Genomic DNA, 14,688 nt, shown 5'->3' with positions numbered 1-14,688 from the left:
TTCTGTGCCCAAAAATTAAAAATTATGCACACAATATTTTAAAATTCTGCATATTTTGTTTGTCAAAATAGCACAATATAATCACACCAGTTTCATTTATTTTGGTACTTTATTTCAAAATACCTGTCAGCAAGAATGTCTAACAATACAGACAACAAAAAAGATTCAGGAAATGTTTTTTGACAAATAGATTCCTTACTAGCCATATTAATACAGAAGTTTGAGTAATAATTCATTTATACTACAATACAGAAAATTACTTCCTGCACCCCTGAGAAGCAGTGCAAAGGCTTGGGAGAGTCAGGGGTGATGGGGAGCTGAGGGAGAGGGAAGTAATTGCTGGAAGCCTGGGAGAGAACCTGGAGGCTTTGTTGAGTGTGGGTGGGAGTTGGGTTTTTTCGGGGGGGGGGCGGGATTTTTAGGGAGTTGGGGAGCCTCCCCAATGCAGAGTTGGCTGACCCCTAGCGTCTCCCATTCATTCAGGCACATCTGTCCCCGTCTTTCCTTGCACTCCCCTTCCCCTGTCCCCATGTGTCCCTGCACCCCACTCCCATTCAGCCTTTGGCTCTTTACTATCACCCCACTAGCTCCTGTGCCCCTGCCCCACTCTTCCCCCTCCTACTAGCCCTTTTGAACCCCACTCTGACTCCCCCCAGCAGCCATGTGTGCCCCGCTCTATCCGTCCCCCCATATACTGTCCCCACCTCAGCTGGCCCCACAAGCATGTCATTGTAAGGAAAAGCAGCCTTTGCTCCTTCCCTCTTTTTGGCTGGCTGCTCCAGCTGGTGAGCCAGCAGCCCTCTCTTCTGATGCCACAGCAGCCCCTGGTGGGCGAAAGGTGTAACTGCAGTACCTCTCCAGCAGAATGTATTATTCTGCAGAGGAAAAAAAATCTCCAGGGGATGTGAATTCTGCATGTGCGCAGTGGCACAGAATTCACCCAGGAGTAAGAAAGGTAAGGATTGAATGGCCACAATGACTGAATAGTATCACACACACTTTAGTTCTCATGCCTGAATTGTGAGACTCTCACATTTGAACCCTTTTTTTCACTCACGTTTATATCTGAAATCTCACTGAATGGAGCTCGTGACTGGGAGCAGGAGCCCATGTATTGAGTAACAAAACCACTGAAATATGGCCTGGTCATCCCTCCATCATGCGAGCAGGGCAAGGTCTCCACCATTACAACATCCAGCTCTGGTTATTTCCTCCATGTTGGTGGAGTGTGCCCTGCCTCCATCCACTGCCTGCGGAGCCTGGCCAGAACCTTATGGGCTCTTCACTCCCAAACAATCAACCAGTGGGGAGGCAGTAACTGGAACTGTGTGGGATGGGGTGGAGTCAGATCCTGTGTTGATGGGGCAGCAGAGCATAGCATAGTGGAGTGGTATGAAGCAGCAGCTTCACTAAAAGACTGCACCCATGAGAAACTCAATCTTTAAAAAGAACTTTTTCTGGAACTGTGACTCCCCCTGTGTTTCTGTAATGTCTTATTAGTATTCAGAAAATCACATGCGTTACAACTTTTCCAACTTGAGATCTCTGGTGCTGGTGACTAGAATTTCTGTTAAAAGCAGTGGTCTCTCCAGGCTGAGGTTGTAGCACAGTGTAGGTGTGCTTGCACTGCTATTACCTGTACTGTTACTGTTTAATGGATAAATAGAGTCCTACAGTCTCCCCAGGCATTGTTCCAGAACCACAGTCAGCACTAAGTTTGGCTATGTCTACCCTACGCGGCTTTTAGCGACATGGCTGTGCCGGCACATCCATGCTGCTAAAAGGCGCGCAGCGTAGCCTCTGTTTGTCGGCAGGAGAGCGCTCCTGCTGACAAAGTGCTGTTCACACCGGCGCTTTTCCTCGACAAAACTTTTGTCATTTGGGGTGTATGTGTGGTTTTTTTTTTTTAATGCCTCTCAGTGACAAAAGTTTTGTCATTTGCTTGCCAGCGTAGACAAAGCCTTAATCTGAAAAACACAAAAAGTAGAGCAATGCTGTGGAGGTTGTCACCTTCTGCTTGCCAGAGCAATGGTAGGAGGGTGCAGATACAGAAAGATGGCAGTGTGAAGCACAAACTGCAAAGGGATGAGAGGGAGGGGGAAATTGAGGCAAAGCTAAAATGATTAAAAGATTGAGAGCCTCTTGCTGAATAATGACATCCCTTCTCTGAGTGTCTGTATGGAAAATTGCAAAGAGAATTTTTTACAGTAGAAAATTAGGTAAAGAGAAAATATTTTTGCAGACTTTTTTCATCCCTTGGCAGAGTCAAGAGCACTGATTCCTAGATGATCCAAGGGAAATCATAATTTGGTGAGGAAACTTCAGACTGGATCACACACAAGACAGTTTCATGTTATAAAAATTTGCAAGCTTACATTTTTTTGTTGTTGCTGCTTTTAATTTCATGGGCACTTAAAAAAGCCCCTACAGATTAATTTTCAAAGGGTAGCGCTAGTAGGTTTCAGAAAGAAATTGTATGTAACACTTGGTAGGTGTGGAGAGATAAGAGGATGGGAGAAAAAAGCAGCTAAAAAAGCCTGAAGGATGAAAAGTGAGTTCCCTTAACATTAACTTCAAGTCTTTTTTGTTCTTCCTTTCTCATCTCCTGGCCCTCTCCCCTCAAACTCTTCCTGTGTTCTCAAAGTATGTATAATCCAGTACATTGTATCCATTAAATAATGAGATTCAAGATCAGGCCTTTAGTATAAACTGTTGGCTGTTAATATATTTATCTTCTTATAACATGTTGCTTTTTCTTCCTTTTTTAGGGCCCAGTTGACAATGTGCCTCCGTGCTATCATTAAGCATGACTTTCCTGGCCATTGGACAGCAGTTGTAGACAAGATAGGCTATTACTTGCAGTCTCAGAACAGTGGGAGCTGGCTTGGTAGCCTGCTGTGTTTGTATCAGCTGGTGAAAACTTATGAGTAAGTGGATTTCCATCAGTAGAATAGAAATCAGGGTTGTTATCTCAGCTGATTTCTTTACTTGGAAAGAAAGCCAAAAGAGTATTGACAATTCTGAGGGGAATTCAGATGAAGGATGCTTGCTTTCTTTTATGTAAATGACAGCTATTCATCATGTCTATATTGACAGCAATTTGAGAGCAGAAAATACAGCAGCAGTCAGAGTTTTAGGGTATGTCTGTGCTGCAGAGAAAAACCCATGGTGCAGAATCTCAGCCTGGGTCAGTTGGCTCAGGCTGCAGGGCTAAAAATAGCAGTGTAGATGTTCCTGCTCAGGCTGGAGACCAGGTCCTGAAACCCAGTGGGGAAGTGAGGGGGTCTCAGAGCTCAGGCTCAAGCCTTACCGAAAATGTCTACACTGCTATTTTTAGCCCTCTGAGCCTGAGTCAGTTGTCCCAGGCTCTAAGACCTGGCACTGCGGGTTTTTCCTTGCAGTGTAGACATACCCTTGGTGGGGTTGTTTTTTGTTTTTTTCCAATCTAACTTTTTTTTGTTTTTTTCCCCTTTAGTTTCTTCCTTGGGTATTTTACTTGAGTAGAACTATTTGTGAATAACCATCCTAAATGTATGTAACAACTTTGTTCTAAGGCTCCCAAAATGTTTTATGCACCACACACAAGAATCATGATCTTTATGTTCTGGTAGTGCCCAAAATGTGCTATGCACTGTCCAAACACAGGAAAACATAGTCTCTACCCCAAAGTGTGTCCGACCTTATCAGACAAGCAACATAAGAGAGTAGGGGAGAGGATTTCTCTCAAATACATACATTTTACAATGTAACTAAATGTCAACTCTCTTTATTGTTGTGTCACTGAAAGTGCAGCCTACTTGGGTCAGAAATTATAGCCAGATAGCTAATCCACACACGACAGCGAGGTGGGGGGGAGAAGGAAACTGAGTCACTACCACAATCTGTATACTAACATGAAATGCCATGGGTCAGCCAGAACTTACCTGACACACTGGATTGCAAAGGATAATAAATACATCTTTGAACCTGTTTCATGAGGCAGGACCTGAAACACCTCCTTTTTTTTTTTTTTTTTTTTTTTTAACTGGATTAACTCATTGATTTGTAGGACTTGCCTTCCTTTTGACTGAGTTTATGGAAGTGTGGAGTGGGGAGAGGAAGAGGAAGTATGAAGAGAGACTCTGGGAGTAATATTGATACACACAATACCTAGTGCCTAACAATCCATCAGTGTGTGGGTCTATGCCAAGATAAAATCTTGGAATATTTTATCCCCGCTTCTTAGGTAGGGATGTCTGTGGTCGACCCATGCTCTTTCATGTACAGGAGCCTCTTGCAGTGAAGTCATCACCTTTGTCCAAGCTGGCCTGTACCTTTCTTGTTTCTAAAAGAGCTGGATTGTGTAAAATGGGAGCACGTGGGGAGGTGGGAGGAGGGGGGAGGGGCAAAGTAGTTTTGGATTGTAAGGTTGCTCAACTAATCTGTCCTCCACAAGGCTTAATGAGCAGTAATAGCCTTGCTCAGTATGGAATCCACGTGGATTTAGAAAGTATTGAAATGTAAAGTTAAGTCTAAAACTGAAGCTACACTCTGTTTTCCTTGACATCCAACTTTTCAAACTGTATTCAGGGCCCTGGCTGTGTAAACCACACAGATAGCAGTTTGCACAGATGCACCGTGACACTTAGAATTTCTCAAGAGTTGCTGCCTCTTTACAGGGCTTTCTGGCCACTGCCAAGAACTAAGAGAATGATTAATTCTTGGCCACTGCCAAAATGTGGAAGTCCACATTGAAGGCTAAAGTACTTTTTCTTTGTGAAAGAGTAGAGCCATCTGATGGCCCTTAGTTATTGTAATGCCGTTGTAGACATTTGGAGAAACAGCTATAATTTACTGGATAACAGGATACAACTTATTTTCTAGCTGTGCTTCAAAAGAAAATGCTGGATTGTGAATATGGTATCTGCTTTGTTGTATTGTTCTCCAATACTATGTATACCCTGGGCCTGATTTTCAGAGGTGCCAAACACTCTCTACTTCCTCTGACATCAGCTGGAGCCACAAGCATGTGGCGTCACTGAAAATTAGTCCCATTCGTTATAAAATTCTTTGACCAGTTATTTATATTTATAAAAACACAAACATATGAATGTTAAAAAGAACCCAAAAGCATAGCCAACCAAAAGAGCTTTCACTACCTGTTGAAGGCTATTCACTTATTTACTGAACACCAGCAGTGAGCTCGGTACTACAGGAACGTATAAAAAGTCATAGTCCCTGCTCCAAGAAGCTTACAGTCTAGTCGCAAGGAAAATATTATGTATTATTTGCATTACTGTAGCACCTAGAAGCCCTAGTCATAACCCAGGACTCCATTATGCTAGTTGCTGTACAAACACAGAACACAGAGGTGGTCCCTGCCCCAAGGCGCTTACAGTCTAAGTAAGATTAATGCAACTATGGGCAGGACTAATGTTTACTTAACCTTTGTTTTGACATTTTTCCGTCTGTTGGTAGAAGGGTTAGCATGCATTGTGTAGGCTGTCAGATGAAGGCTGGAGGAGGAGAGAAATGAATAAACACTGCACTCATGAATGTCAGGGGGTTTTTTTGTGGGTTTTTTTTTTTTTTAGAGAAGGTAGAATAATTTGATTGTGGGGAAGGAGTAGGCATTAGATCTGGGAATACTCGGACCTGAGACATCTATGTTTGTCCTCTTTTGCAGGTACAAGAAAGCAGAGGAGCGAGATCCGCTCATAGCAGCAATGCAAATATTCCTGCCTCGGATTCAGCAGCAGATGATCCAGCTTCTTCCTGATAACTCCCATTACTCTGTACTTCTTCAGAAACAGATCTTAAAAATCTTCTATGCACTTGTGCAGGTAGGTTTCTGTGCACCGAGAGCGATGTAAAATTGTAGATTGCTGGGGACAACAGCCCACTTACGCACACAAAGCCAGCGTCATAAGATACTGCTGATTCTGTAAATGTATATAATTAACCAGCTAGCAATTCAGAACAACAAAATGTGTTGCACTTACCTCAAAATGCTATTCCACCATGCTCATAGGGTTCCAGAAAGCCTTAGCACATACAGTCTTTGCAATATGCCCTAAAAGTTAATAGATTGAAGCCATTGTGGACTAAGAAGAAGGAGCAAGTCACAGGGCTTGTCTAGACAAACAGTTAGTGCACAGCAAACTGGGGTGTAAATCTACCTTGCACGAGCCTGCCACATGCTAACTGGCTATGTGGACCCTGCTGCCGTGTTCTAAATTCTTTTTCGAGATGTGTTGCACATGTCCATTCCACTGTTGGTGTCTGTGTGCCCAGAATATGGCCATCGGAAACTTTTCCCTCAGCAGTACCTGTCCCTGTGGCTTGAGCGTCCTCTGCTGTTGCACAACATCATGCAGTTATAAAGGGCAGAGCCACCCTCTTCCCCCCTCAGTTCTTCTTACTACCCATGACAGTCGTTGGAACTGCTCTGGCAACATTTGTCAGCCTTTGTGTAGATAGTCTTATGTTTAGTTGTAAATAGTTTTGGAATTTTTAATAGTTTTAAAAAAAATTCTGTTGCTGTTTCCTGTTTGGAGTGCTGTGGCCAGTGCTGGAGTATGCCCCTGGCACCAGGCTTCAAGGCCTGTGCTTCCTGCACAAAATCCTTGCCGTGAGTGATCTGCACGACTCATGTTTTAGATGCCTGGGCAAGACTCACTTAAAAAGACCAGAGCCAATTTTTTGGGGACTTTAAGCCTAGGACAAAGGAGGACAGGGAAGCTAGGCTGAAGTTCCTGCTAGTGGAAGAGGCACTGAGATCACCGTCGTAGCTATCCCAGTCTGAGTTGATAACGAGTGCTGCAGCTTCAGTCAGAAGTGTGCCTTCATGACCGTCCAAATCCCAGCGCTGGTCTCCTTCTCTCGTGCTCAGGAAGAGATATAAACCTTCCAAAGGGGCATCAAATCGAGGAAGATCTCTACCCTCCAATCCAGCTAAGGAGGAACGAAAGAAGTCGAGTAGAGTGCATTCCAGTTAAAAGTACTCCTCCTCCAAGTATGTGGCAATAATGGCACTGTTGACTCCGGTGCCAGTACAGGCTCCGAGTCGAATCACAAACGGTACCCTTGACTTCAGTGGCATTGCATCGGTCAGAGATGATCTTGGTGCTGGCTATGCCAGAGGGGTTTGCTGCAGCAAAACACCTAAGTCTATCTGTACTGGTGTCTCCAGTGATACAGGAAACAGCTCTCCCAGTGCCATAAGATTCCCAGAACTGACTCCTGTGGTGCAGCTTTCAGTACCGCACCACTCTTCAATTTACAAATCAGCCTACCTGTCGGTACTGTCGGCGGGGAAGCTGGCAATGATGGCATTTCTTCAGCAGTCAGGATCTCTGCACCGTTCCCCCATACCGACTGACAGCCCTTCCATGATTGGTTTGATGGAGAGTTCTCTTTTTCAGACTCTGAAGCAGAATTATACGTCTCTCAGCCTTGGGGCAAGACTTGCCGTTCCACCCCTAGACCCTACCACCACCCAAGATACCTTTGGGATCCTGCCTCAGGGCTTGCTCCGGTAATGTGGCCAGGAGGCCCATGGGGCCCAGTCCCTTATCAGCTGCCTTTTTGGAACCCTTGGGGGTCTCCTCTAGCCTTCAGGTCATCCCCACACCCTTCCTATCTTGATTCAGGTGAGGCGAATCATTGCATTGTGTTGAACCTGCTCATGTGTCCAGTACTGGGCCTGATACTGAGCAGCCAGCAGAAGAGATTCAGCTGAATCCTGAGTTGACTTCATCCTCTCCAAATGAGGAGCTTCCTCTGGGACAACATCATCCCCTCCTGAAGGTGTATCAGGAGTTACTATAGATGGTGGCTTCAGACCTGGACATTCGGGTCAAGGAGTTCAGGGAGCCCCTCATTGCCTCATTTTGTCTATAATAAGTTTATCTCAAGTGGTTTTGCCAATCAATTAGGCTATTTTGGAGCCTAAAAAGTCACTGCGGCAGACCCTCATCTTCGTTGCCTCCCACATGAAAGCATGCGGAGCGCAAATATTATGTGTCCTCCTAGGGGTTTGATTGCCTGTACTCCCATCCTCCTCTAGGGTTGCTAGTAGTTGCAGCCACTAATCCAGAATGCCAGGGTCCTCAAGTTGCCACCCCTGAATTCAAAGATGTAAAGAAGCTGGATTTATGTGGTAGAAAATGATATATGACTGGGGGAGGGGAAGGGGGTTGCAGCTTAGAATTGCCAACCAACAGGCTCTGGTGGTATGTTTTAATTGTAGCTTGTGCGGTTCTGTGGCTAAATGTAAGGACCCGCTGCCTGAGAATGCTAGGCAGCAGTTCTCCTCATCATGTCTGAGGGCAGGTCAGTGGCGAGGACTTTGCTTCCGGGCAGGTTAGATTCTGCAGACTTGGCTGCTAGGTTCATGGAATCTGCAGTTTCTGTGAGAAGGTGCTGTTGGCTGTGGTCTTCCAGTTTACCCCATGAAGTCCAGCAAACTGTCCTGGATTTTCCCTTCAAAGGTCCTTTGCTGTTCTTGGAGCAAACAGATAGCAAGTTCCATGACTCAAGGGCAACTTTGAAATCTTGTGTTTTGTATACACCTGCCCCAGCAAGAAAGCTCTATCAGCCTCAGCAGTCATGCTGGTGTACAGCTCTGGCTCCTCGTAAGGACTTGTTGAGGAAGAAGAGCAGGGTTTTTAGGCTTAGTCCTGCCTCTCAGCTTCTGCATCAACCCCTAGCCCTTCTAGACACCCAGGGAGTGTTAAGTAGACATGCTGGTGGCTCAGTCGAGATCATCATGCTGGTCTCCATGATTCCAGATCCTGTTTTACCTAGTTTTGCAAATTTTCTCCTGCTTCCTCAGTGCTTGGTTCTGAATTACTTCAGACCAGTTGGTCTTGAGCATTGTGGAAGTGGGATATACCTTCCAATTTGTTTTCACCCCTCCCTCCCTTTTCAGGGACCTCTCTCACAAGGATCTCATCCTGCAGGAAGTTCAAGCTCCCCTTCAGATGTGTGCCACAGAAGAGGTTCCACAAAGTCTCAGAGGGACGGATGGTGTTTATTCCTGTTATTTCTTAATCCCAAAAGCAGAGGGTGTGTGTGTTTGTCTCAGACTGATCTTGGACTTGTCATCTTAACAAGTATTTAAAAAAAATAATTTTGCCTGGTCACCCTAGCTTCAGTTATCCCCTCCCTGGAGATATGGGGACTGGTATGCCGCCCTCAAGCTGAAAGATGCCTACTTCCATATGGTGATCGCTCACGCTTACAGAAAATATCTCAGATTTCTGGTAAATCAGAATCATTGCCAGTTCACTGTACAATTGTTTGGTCTATCAGCAGCTCCCTGACCTGAAGAACTCTGTGTAAACTCTCAAAAAGCTTTTCTCTCTCACCAACAAAATATGGTCCAGTAAAAGATATTGCCACACCCACCTTAGCAGCTCCCAGTGTTTTTACAGAGGTGTTGGCAGGTGTGGCTGCATTCCTCAGAAGATCAGGAGTGTGAGATTATCCCTGCTTGAATGATTGGCTGGTGAGAGGCTGATCCAGGATTCAGATGTTGTTCAGTGTATCTCTAATCCAGTCAATTTTCGGTGCACTGGGTCTGTTAGTCAACACAGAGAAATCTCTCTTCTTCCCAGTCCAGAGGATGTAGTTTATAAAGGACAGTGCTGGACTCATCTTAAGCCAGAGCTTTCCTTTCCAGACTGTATGTTTCAGACAACTTGGGCCATTGTTATGGATCTCAAGTCTCACCCAGTCATAACAGTACAAAACTTTTTGAGGCTCCTGGGGCATATGGCCTTGTGCACATATGTGGTCCAATATGGCAGACTGGGCCTAAGAATTCTTTGGTGTTGGCTGGAGTCAGTTTACTCACTGAAACTATTTTCCTTTAAATTCAGTAGCAAGGGTGCCCTCTCAGGTTCTTGCCTCCCTAGATTGGTGGACAAGTCTGGACAATGTATACAGTGTTGTCCTCTTACCCACGCTCAACTGACCCTCATGTTAGTGACAGATGCATCTGCATCTGCTGGGGGACCCATCTTGGTGCTCAGGGACTATGGTCTTCAGGAGACCTGTCTTTACATAGCTTTCAGTTCTCTGACATTTATATCAGGCTAGCATGTTAGGTTTTAGTTCCGCAGGTCAAGGGGAAGGGTCTGTTAGTTCTCCCAGACAACACAGTGTCAATGTTTTACCTCAATAGGCAGGGAGAATCCTGTTCTTTCTCGCTCTGCCAAGAGGTAGCTTGACTTTGGGAGTTCTGCATTGTCAACTTGGTAGACCTCAAAGCATCTTACCTTCTGGGGTGCAGAACGATCTTGCAGAGCACCTCAGCATATCATTTACTAGTCACCATGATTGGATCTTCACCTGGATTTGCTGAGACATATCTTCAAGTGGTGGGGATCTCCCCAAATGGACCAGTTTGCCACGAGAGCTAAGAGAAAATGTCAGCAATTCTGTTCCCTGCAAAGTCACAGCCAGGGTTTCCTGACAGATATGTTCTTGCTTTCTTGGTTAAGCAGGTTACTCTGTTCTTTCCTGCCAGTACTGGTTATTCACACGGTATTGCTGAAGATAAGGCGGGACCAGGCCGGAGTCATACTCATAGCCCCAGCGTGGGCCTGCCAACACCGATTCTCTGCTCTCCTGGATCTGTCAGTGAAGCCTCTGATTTCCGTTGGACTTGGAACTAATTTCCCAAGACCATGGTGGACTGCTCCACCTGAATCTACAAGCTCTTCATTTAACCCCATGGATGCTCCATGGTTAGATGATAGAGAAGAGTCTTGTTCAGAAAAGGTGCAGGATGCCCAGCTAAACAGTTAAAAGCTATCTACTGGGGCTACTTAACTTTCTAAGTGGAGATGTTTTTCCATTTTAGGATTTCGCCTTCCTGTTCCTCCATCCAGCATGTTCTAGAATACCTACTGTATCTGAAATACCAATGGCTGGCTGTTAGTTTGATCAAGGCACACCTAGCAGCTATTTCTGTGTTCCAACCTAAGATGGATAATGGTCTGGATTGGTTTTTTTTCTGACATCAGTGAGGTTTCTGAAAGGCCTCGACAAGTTGTACCTTAGGTGCACAGTCCTGTTTCCCCCATGGGACCTGAACTTAATGTTATCAAGGTTTATGCATCCTCTATTTGAGCCTTTGGCTGCTTGCTGTCTACTACATCTATGAATGAAGGTGGGACTTTTGGTAGCCATCACCTCTGCAAGAAGGGTAGGAGAGCTGTGTGTGCGCTAATATCTGGGCCTCCCTGTACAATCTTCTTTAAGGACAGGGTTTACTGTCAGAGATTTGTCCCAAAGGTGGTGTCCATGTTCCATGTCAACCAGCCAATTTTCTTAGCTTTCTTCCCAAAACCACACTGGCAGAGGAACATTTTCACACTCTAGACATACAAAGAGTGCCGACGTTCTACCTGGATAGATCTATCCTCTCAACTGATCATGGTGATAATGGACAAAATGAAAGGTCAACCAATCTCTACTCAAATAATTTCTTCTAGGATAGCCTTATGTAACAACATGCGCTAAGATCTGGCTAATATCACCCCGCCAAATAGGATCACAGCTCATTTGACAAGATTGCGAGTGGCCTTGGCAGCTTTTCTGGCAAATGTTCTCATTTTGGACATTGGTAGAGCAGCAACCAACCAGGTCCTCGTTTCACATGTTTGCTTCCCATTATGCCATCAAGCAGGCCTTAAGAGATGATGCTAGAGTTGGATGGGCTGTCCTCCAGTATTTATTAAGATAAACTGTGGTCCCCCCTCCTCTTTCATGGCTTGTGAGTCACCAAAAGTGGAACGCATGTGGCAATCCCTCAGCGAAGAGTAAACGGTTACTAATCTGTTTCATAACTGCTGTTCTTTGAGATGTGTTGCACATATTTATTCCATGACCCACCTTCCTACCTCTTGGAATCAGAGTTCTGTCAAGAAGGAACTGAGGGGGCAAGGGAGCTGCTCTACCCTTTTATACCTGCATGCAGTGATGTGCACAGCAGAGAGCGCTCAAGCCACCCAGATGGGCACCACTGAGGGAAAAACTACTGGGTGCACAGATACGAAGAGTGGAATGGAGGTGTGCAATTCGTTTTGAAGAACTACAGTTATGGACCAGGTTACTAACCATTATTTTCCCTAATGTGCTTTTCTGTTTGGGATGGATTATTGGGTGTCACCATTTTAGGCCTCATCAGGATGATGGGCGATGCTGACGTGGGGGTATTTTATAAGCTGGGTGAAACCTGGCTATGGGGTGAGTTAAAACCACATTGAAATTGATGTATGAGTGTGCCCTTCACTTAAGATAGTTCTGAGACGGTTAAGGGGCCATGTCGAAAACAAGGCCTAATGGAGCCTTCCCAAAATTTTTGGATTGTGTGCGTGAAGGGACTTTTCCTGAGTATTGTTTTGGGTAGGGGTATGTGCGTGTGTGGGAAGGCAGAACAGACAAAAAACAGGAAAAGACTGAAGAAGCAGCTGAAAACATGGTGGCTGACCATAGAAGAAACTTGGGAAGAGGTTTTTGGGTCAAGGGTGTAAGCTAAAAAGCGTCCTGTTGGTGCTGTGAGCAAAAGAAGCTGTTTCTTGCTGTTTGATTTCTTTTGTGTTCAGAGACACAGGACTTGGTATGTTCTTTATAAATAAACAAAACTGCATCAAAGAAGAAATACCCGACTATCACCAAATTCTCCTGCTAACTGAAACAACCTGGTAGATCCCAAATTTGCTCAAAAAGGATAACGTTCAAAGTGCACTAGGGAATTTATTGCGTGGCAGCAGGCTCCATGTGGCCAGTTATTGTACAGCAGGCTAGCAAGAGGAAAATTACACCCCTTGCCACGCACTAACAGCTCATCTAGACAAGAAGCTCTCACAGAGAATGTCTTGTCCTCAACCCCTTGCTTATCTACTAAGGAGGATCTAGCTCGAGTGACTCACTTAACAACACACTTATCTCGCAAATGTCCTATAAAAGAGCCAATATGATCCCTGCCATTTCCTCCAGCTGCTTTCTCCAGCTTCCCATCACCAGTTTTGTCTGGATGGAGCCATAAGAAGCTTGCAAGTTGCTCTCATCTATGTGCCAGTCTTAGATATTGTTTGGGGCACTTGACTACATCTTTTAGCTCACACAAAACAGAGAGAGAAAGAAGGGTGTCTTCCATGTTTTGAAAATACTGCATGTTAATTGCTAGGCAGCTTATCTTACATTTCTCACTCTGTTCACTGCTTCTCTAGGATCAACAGTATTTCAGCTTGATTGACCACTTATCTTTTAATTAGTCTGTTTTGTTGGCTTGATATGTTTTCCCTTAAAATTTTTCACAGTCAGCTTTAGAGGTGTAAATTTGCAATTTTGCACTATAATAAATAAAACTCGTTTAAAGAGAAGCTGCAGTTTCCAAGAGAGGTGTAAATAATGTAGAAATGCTTTATGTTCCTTTGAAGAAAATTAACTTGATTTATCCTTAATTTTTCTTCTTCCCCTGTTTCAGTATGCGTTGCCACTCCAGTTGGTGAATAACCAGACCATGACTCAGTGGATGGAGATTTTCCGTACTATTATCGATAGAAATGTGCCTGCTGTAAGGTTTACTTCACTGGAGAGAGACTGACATTGATTTCTTTAGGGTGGGAAAATGGGGATGGTCCATGTGGAGAGGTTATTGAACTCATCTCTAAAGATACCATCCAGGCAGGAATCTCACTCTTAGGACTAGTGTCTCTGATATAATTCATGCTCTTAAGATTTTTGACTGTTCGAGGTAGCTGAACAGTATATACTCCAATTTTGGATACTTCAGAGACTCCAAAACGTTTTAGCCAGTTTGTTTCAGAAACAGGAAGGAAAAGCTCACCACGAACATATAGATATACGTAATGTCCACTCCATGAACATATAATGTAAACACACAATCTGTATCTGTTCCTGCCCTCCATCCTTTTTCCTCATAAAAGACATAAATAATTCCAAAGGAACGGGTTTAAGAACAATATCAACAGGATGAACCCACATAATTTAAACCCTCAAACTCTGAAAGAAGATGGGTGGGTAAGAGTCAGTTTTCCAAGATATGTTCAGAGAAGCAGAATTACTAGGTATGGTAAATCTCCCTTCTGAAAAGATCCCTTCTGTACAAAATTCTCATTCATGGAGATTAAGTAGCCTTGGGGAAAATAGCACCAATAAACACTTTATCTGATGCCTGTTTCAGGCAAATATGAGCAAGGAATTAGGAAGGGTTACTAAATTTGACACACACACATTAGGGAGGAAACAAATTCTCACAGAGGGTTTGGACTCTCATGTCCTGGAAGCAGAATCATAGATCTGTGAGATTGAGGCTGGAAACCTGCCAAGAGACTGAATAGAAGCAATAGTTTACAGTCTACTCCTGGGGGCATTCTGCACCAAAAAATTAAAATTCTGCAAATTTTATTTGTCAAAATAACACTACATAATCACTCCAGTTTAAATTATTTTGGTAATTTATTTCAAAATACCTGTCAGCAATACAATACAGACACACACAAAATTTTCCCCAGGAGTAGAGAGTTAAAGAAACCCCTATGATAACCCAGTTCCTGTTTCTCTGCCCTCTTCCTCCCCCAGCCAATATCCAAACCCCCTTGTCCCCCAAGCCTCAGGGCATACCACTCAGGGCATGCTGAGAACTGCAGCTGCCAGGAACCCTCTAGCTCA

The 14,688-nt window shown here is 44.4% G+C and overlaps 1 protein-coding gene across 1 annotated transcript in view; it reads left to right on the top strand.

Annotated features, from left to right (window-relative positions):
- IPO8 (importin 8) overlaps positions 1 to 14,688 on the top strand; it is a 66,792-nt gene that overhangs the window by 11,891 nt on the left and 40,213 nt on the right. Inside the window, exons 4-6 of the mRNA XM_074939287.1 lie at positions 2,769 to 2,927; positions 5,666 to 5,822; positions 13,481 to 13,570. Of these exons, the coding sequence (XP_074795388.1) occupies positions 2,769 to 2,927; positions 5,666 to 5,822; positions 13,481 to 13,570 (406 nt within the window). The remainder of the gene's footprint in view (positions 1 to 2,768; positions 2,928 to 5,665; positions 5,823 to 13,480; positions 13,571 to 14,688) is intronic.

Source organism: Natator depressus, chromosome 1, assembly GCF_965152275.1.
Source record: "Natator depressus isolate rNatDep1 chromosome 1, rNatDep2.hap1, whole genome shotgun sequence".
NCBI lineage: Eukaryota > Metazoa > Chordata > Testudines > Cheloniidae > Natator > Natator depressus.
The sequence above is the reverse complement of the archived record's forward strand: the minus strand, read 5'-3'. Positions and strand labels throughout refer to the sequence as shown.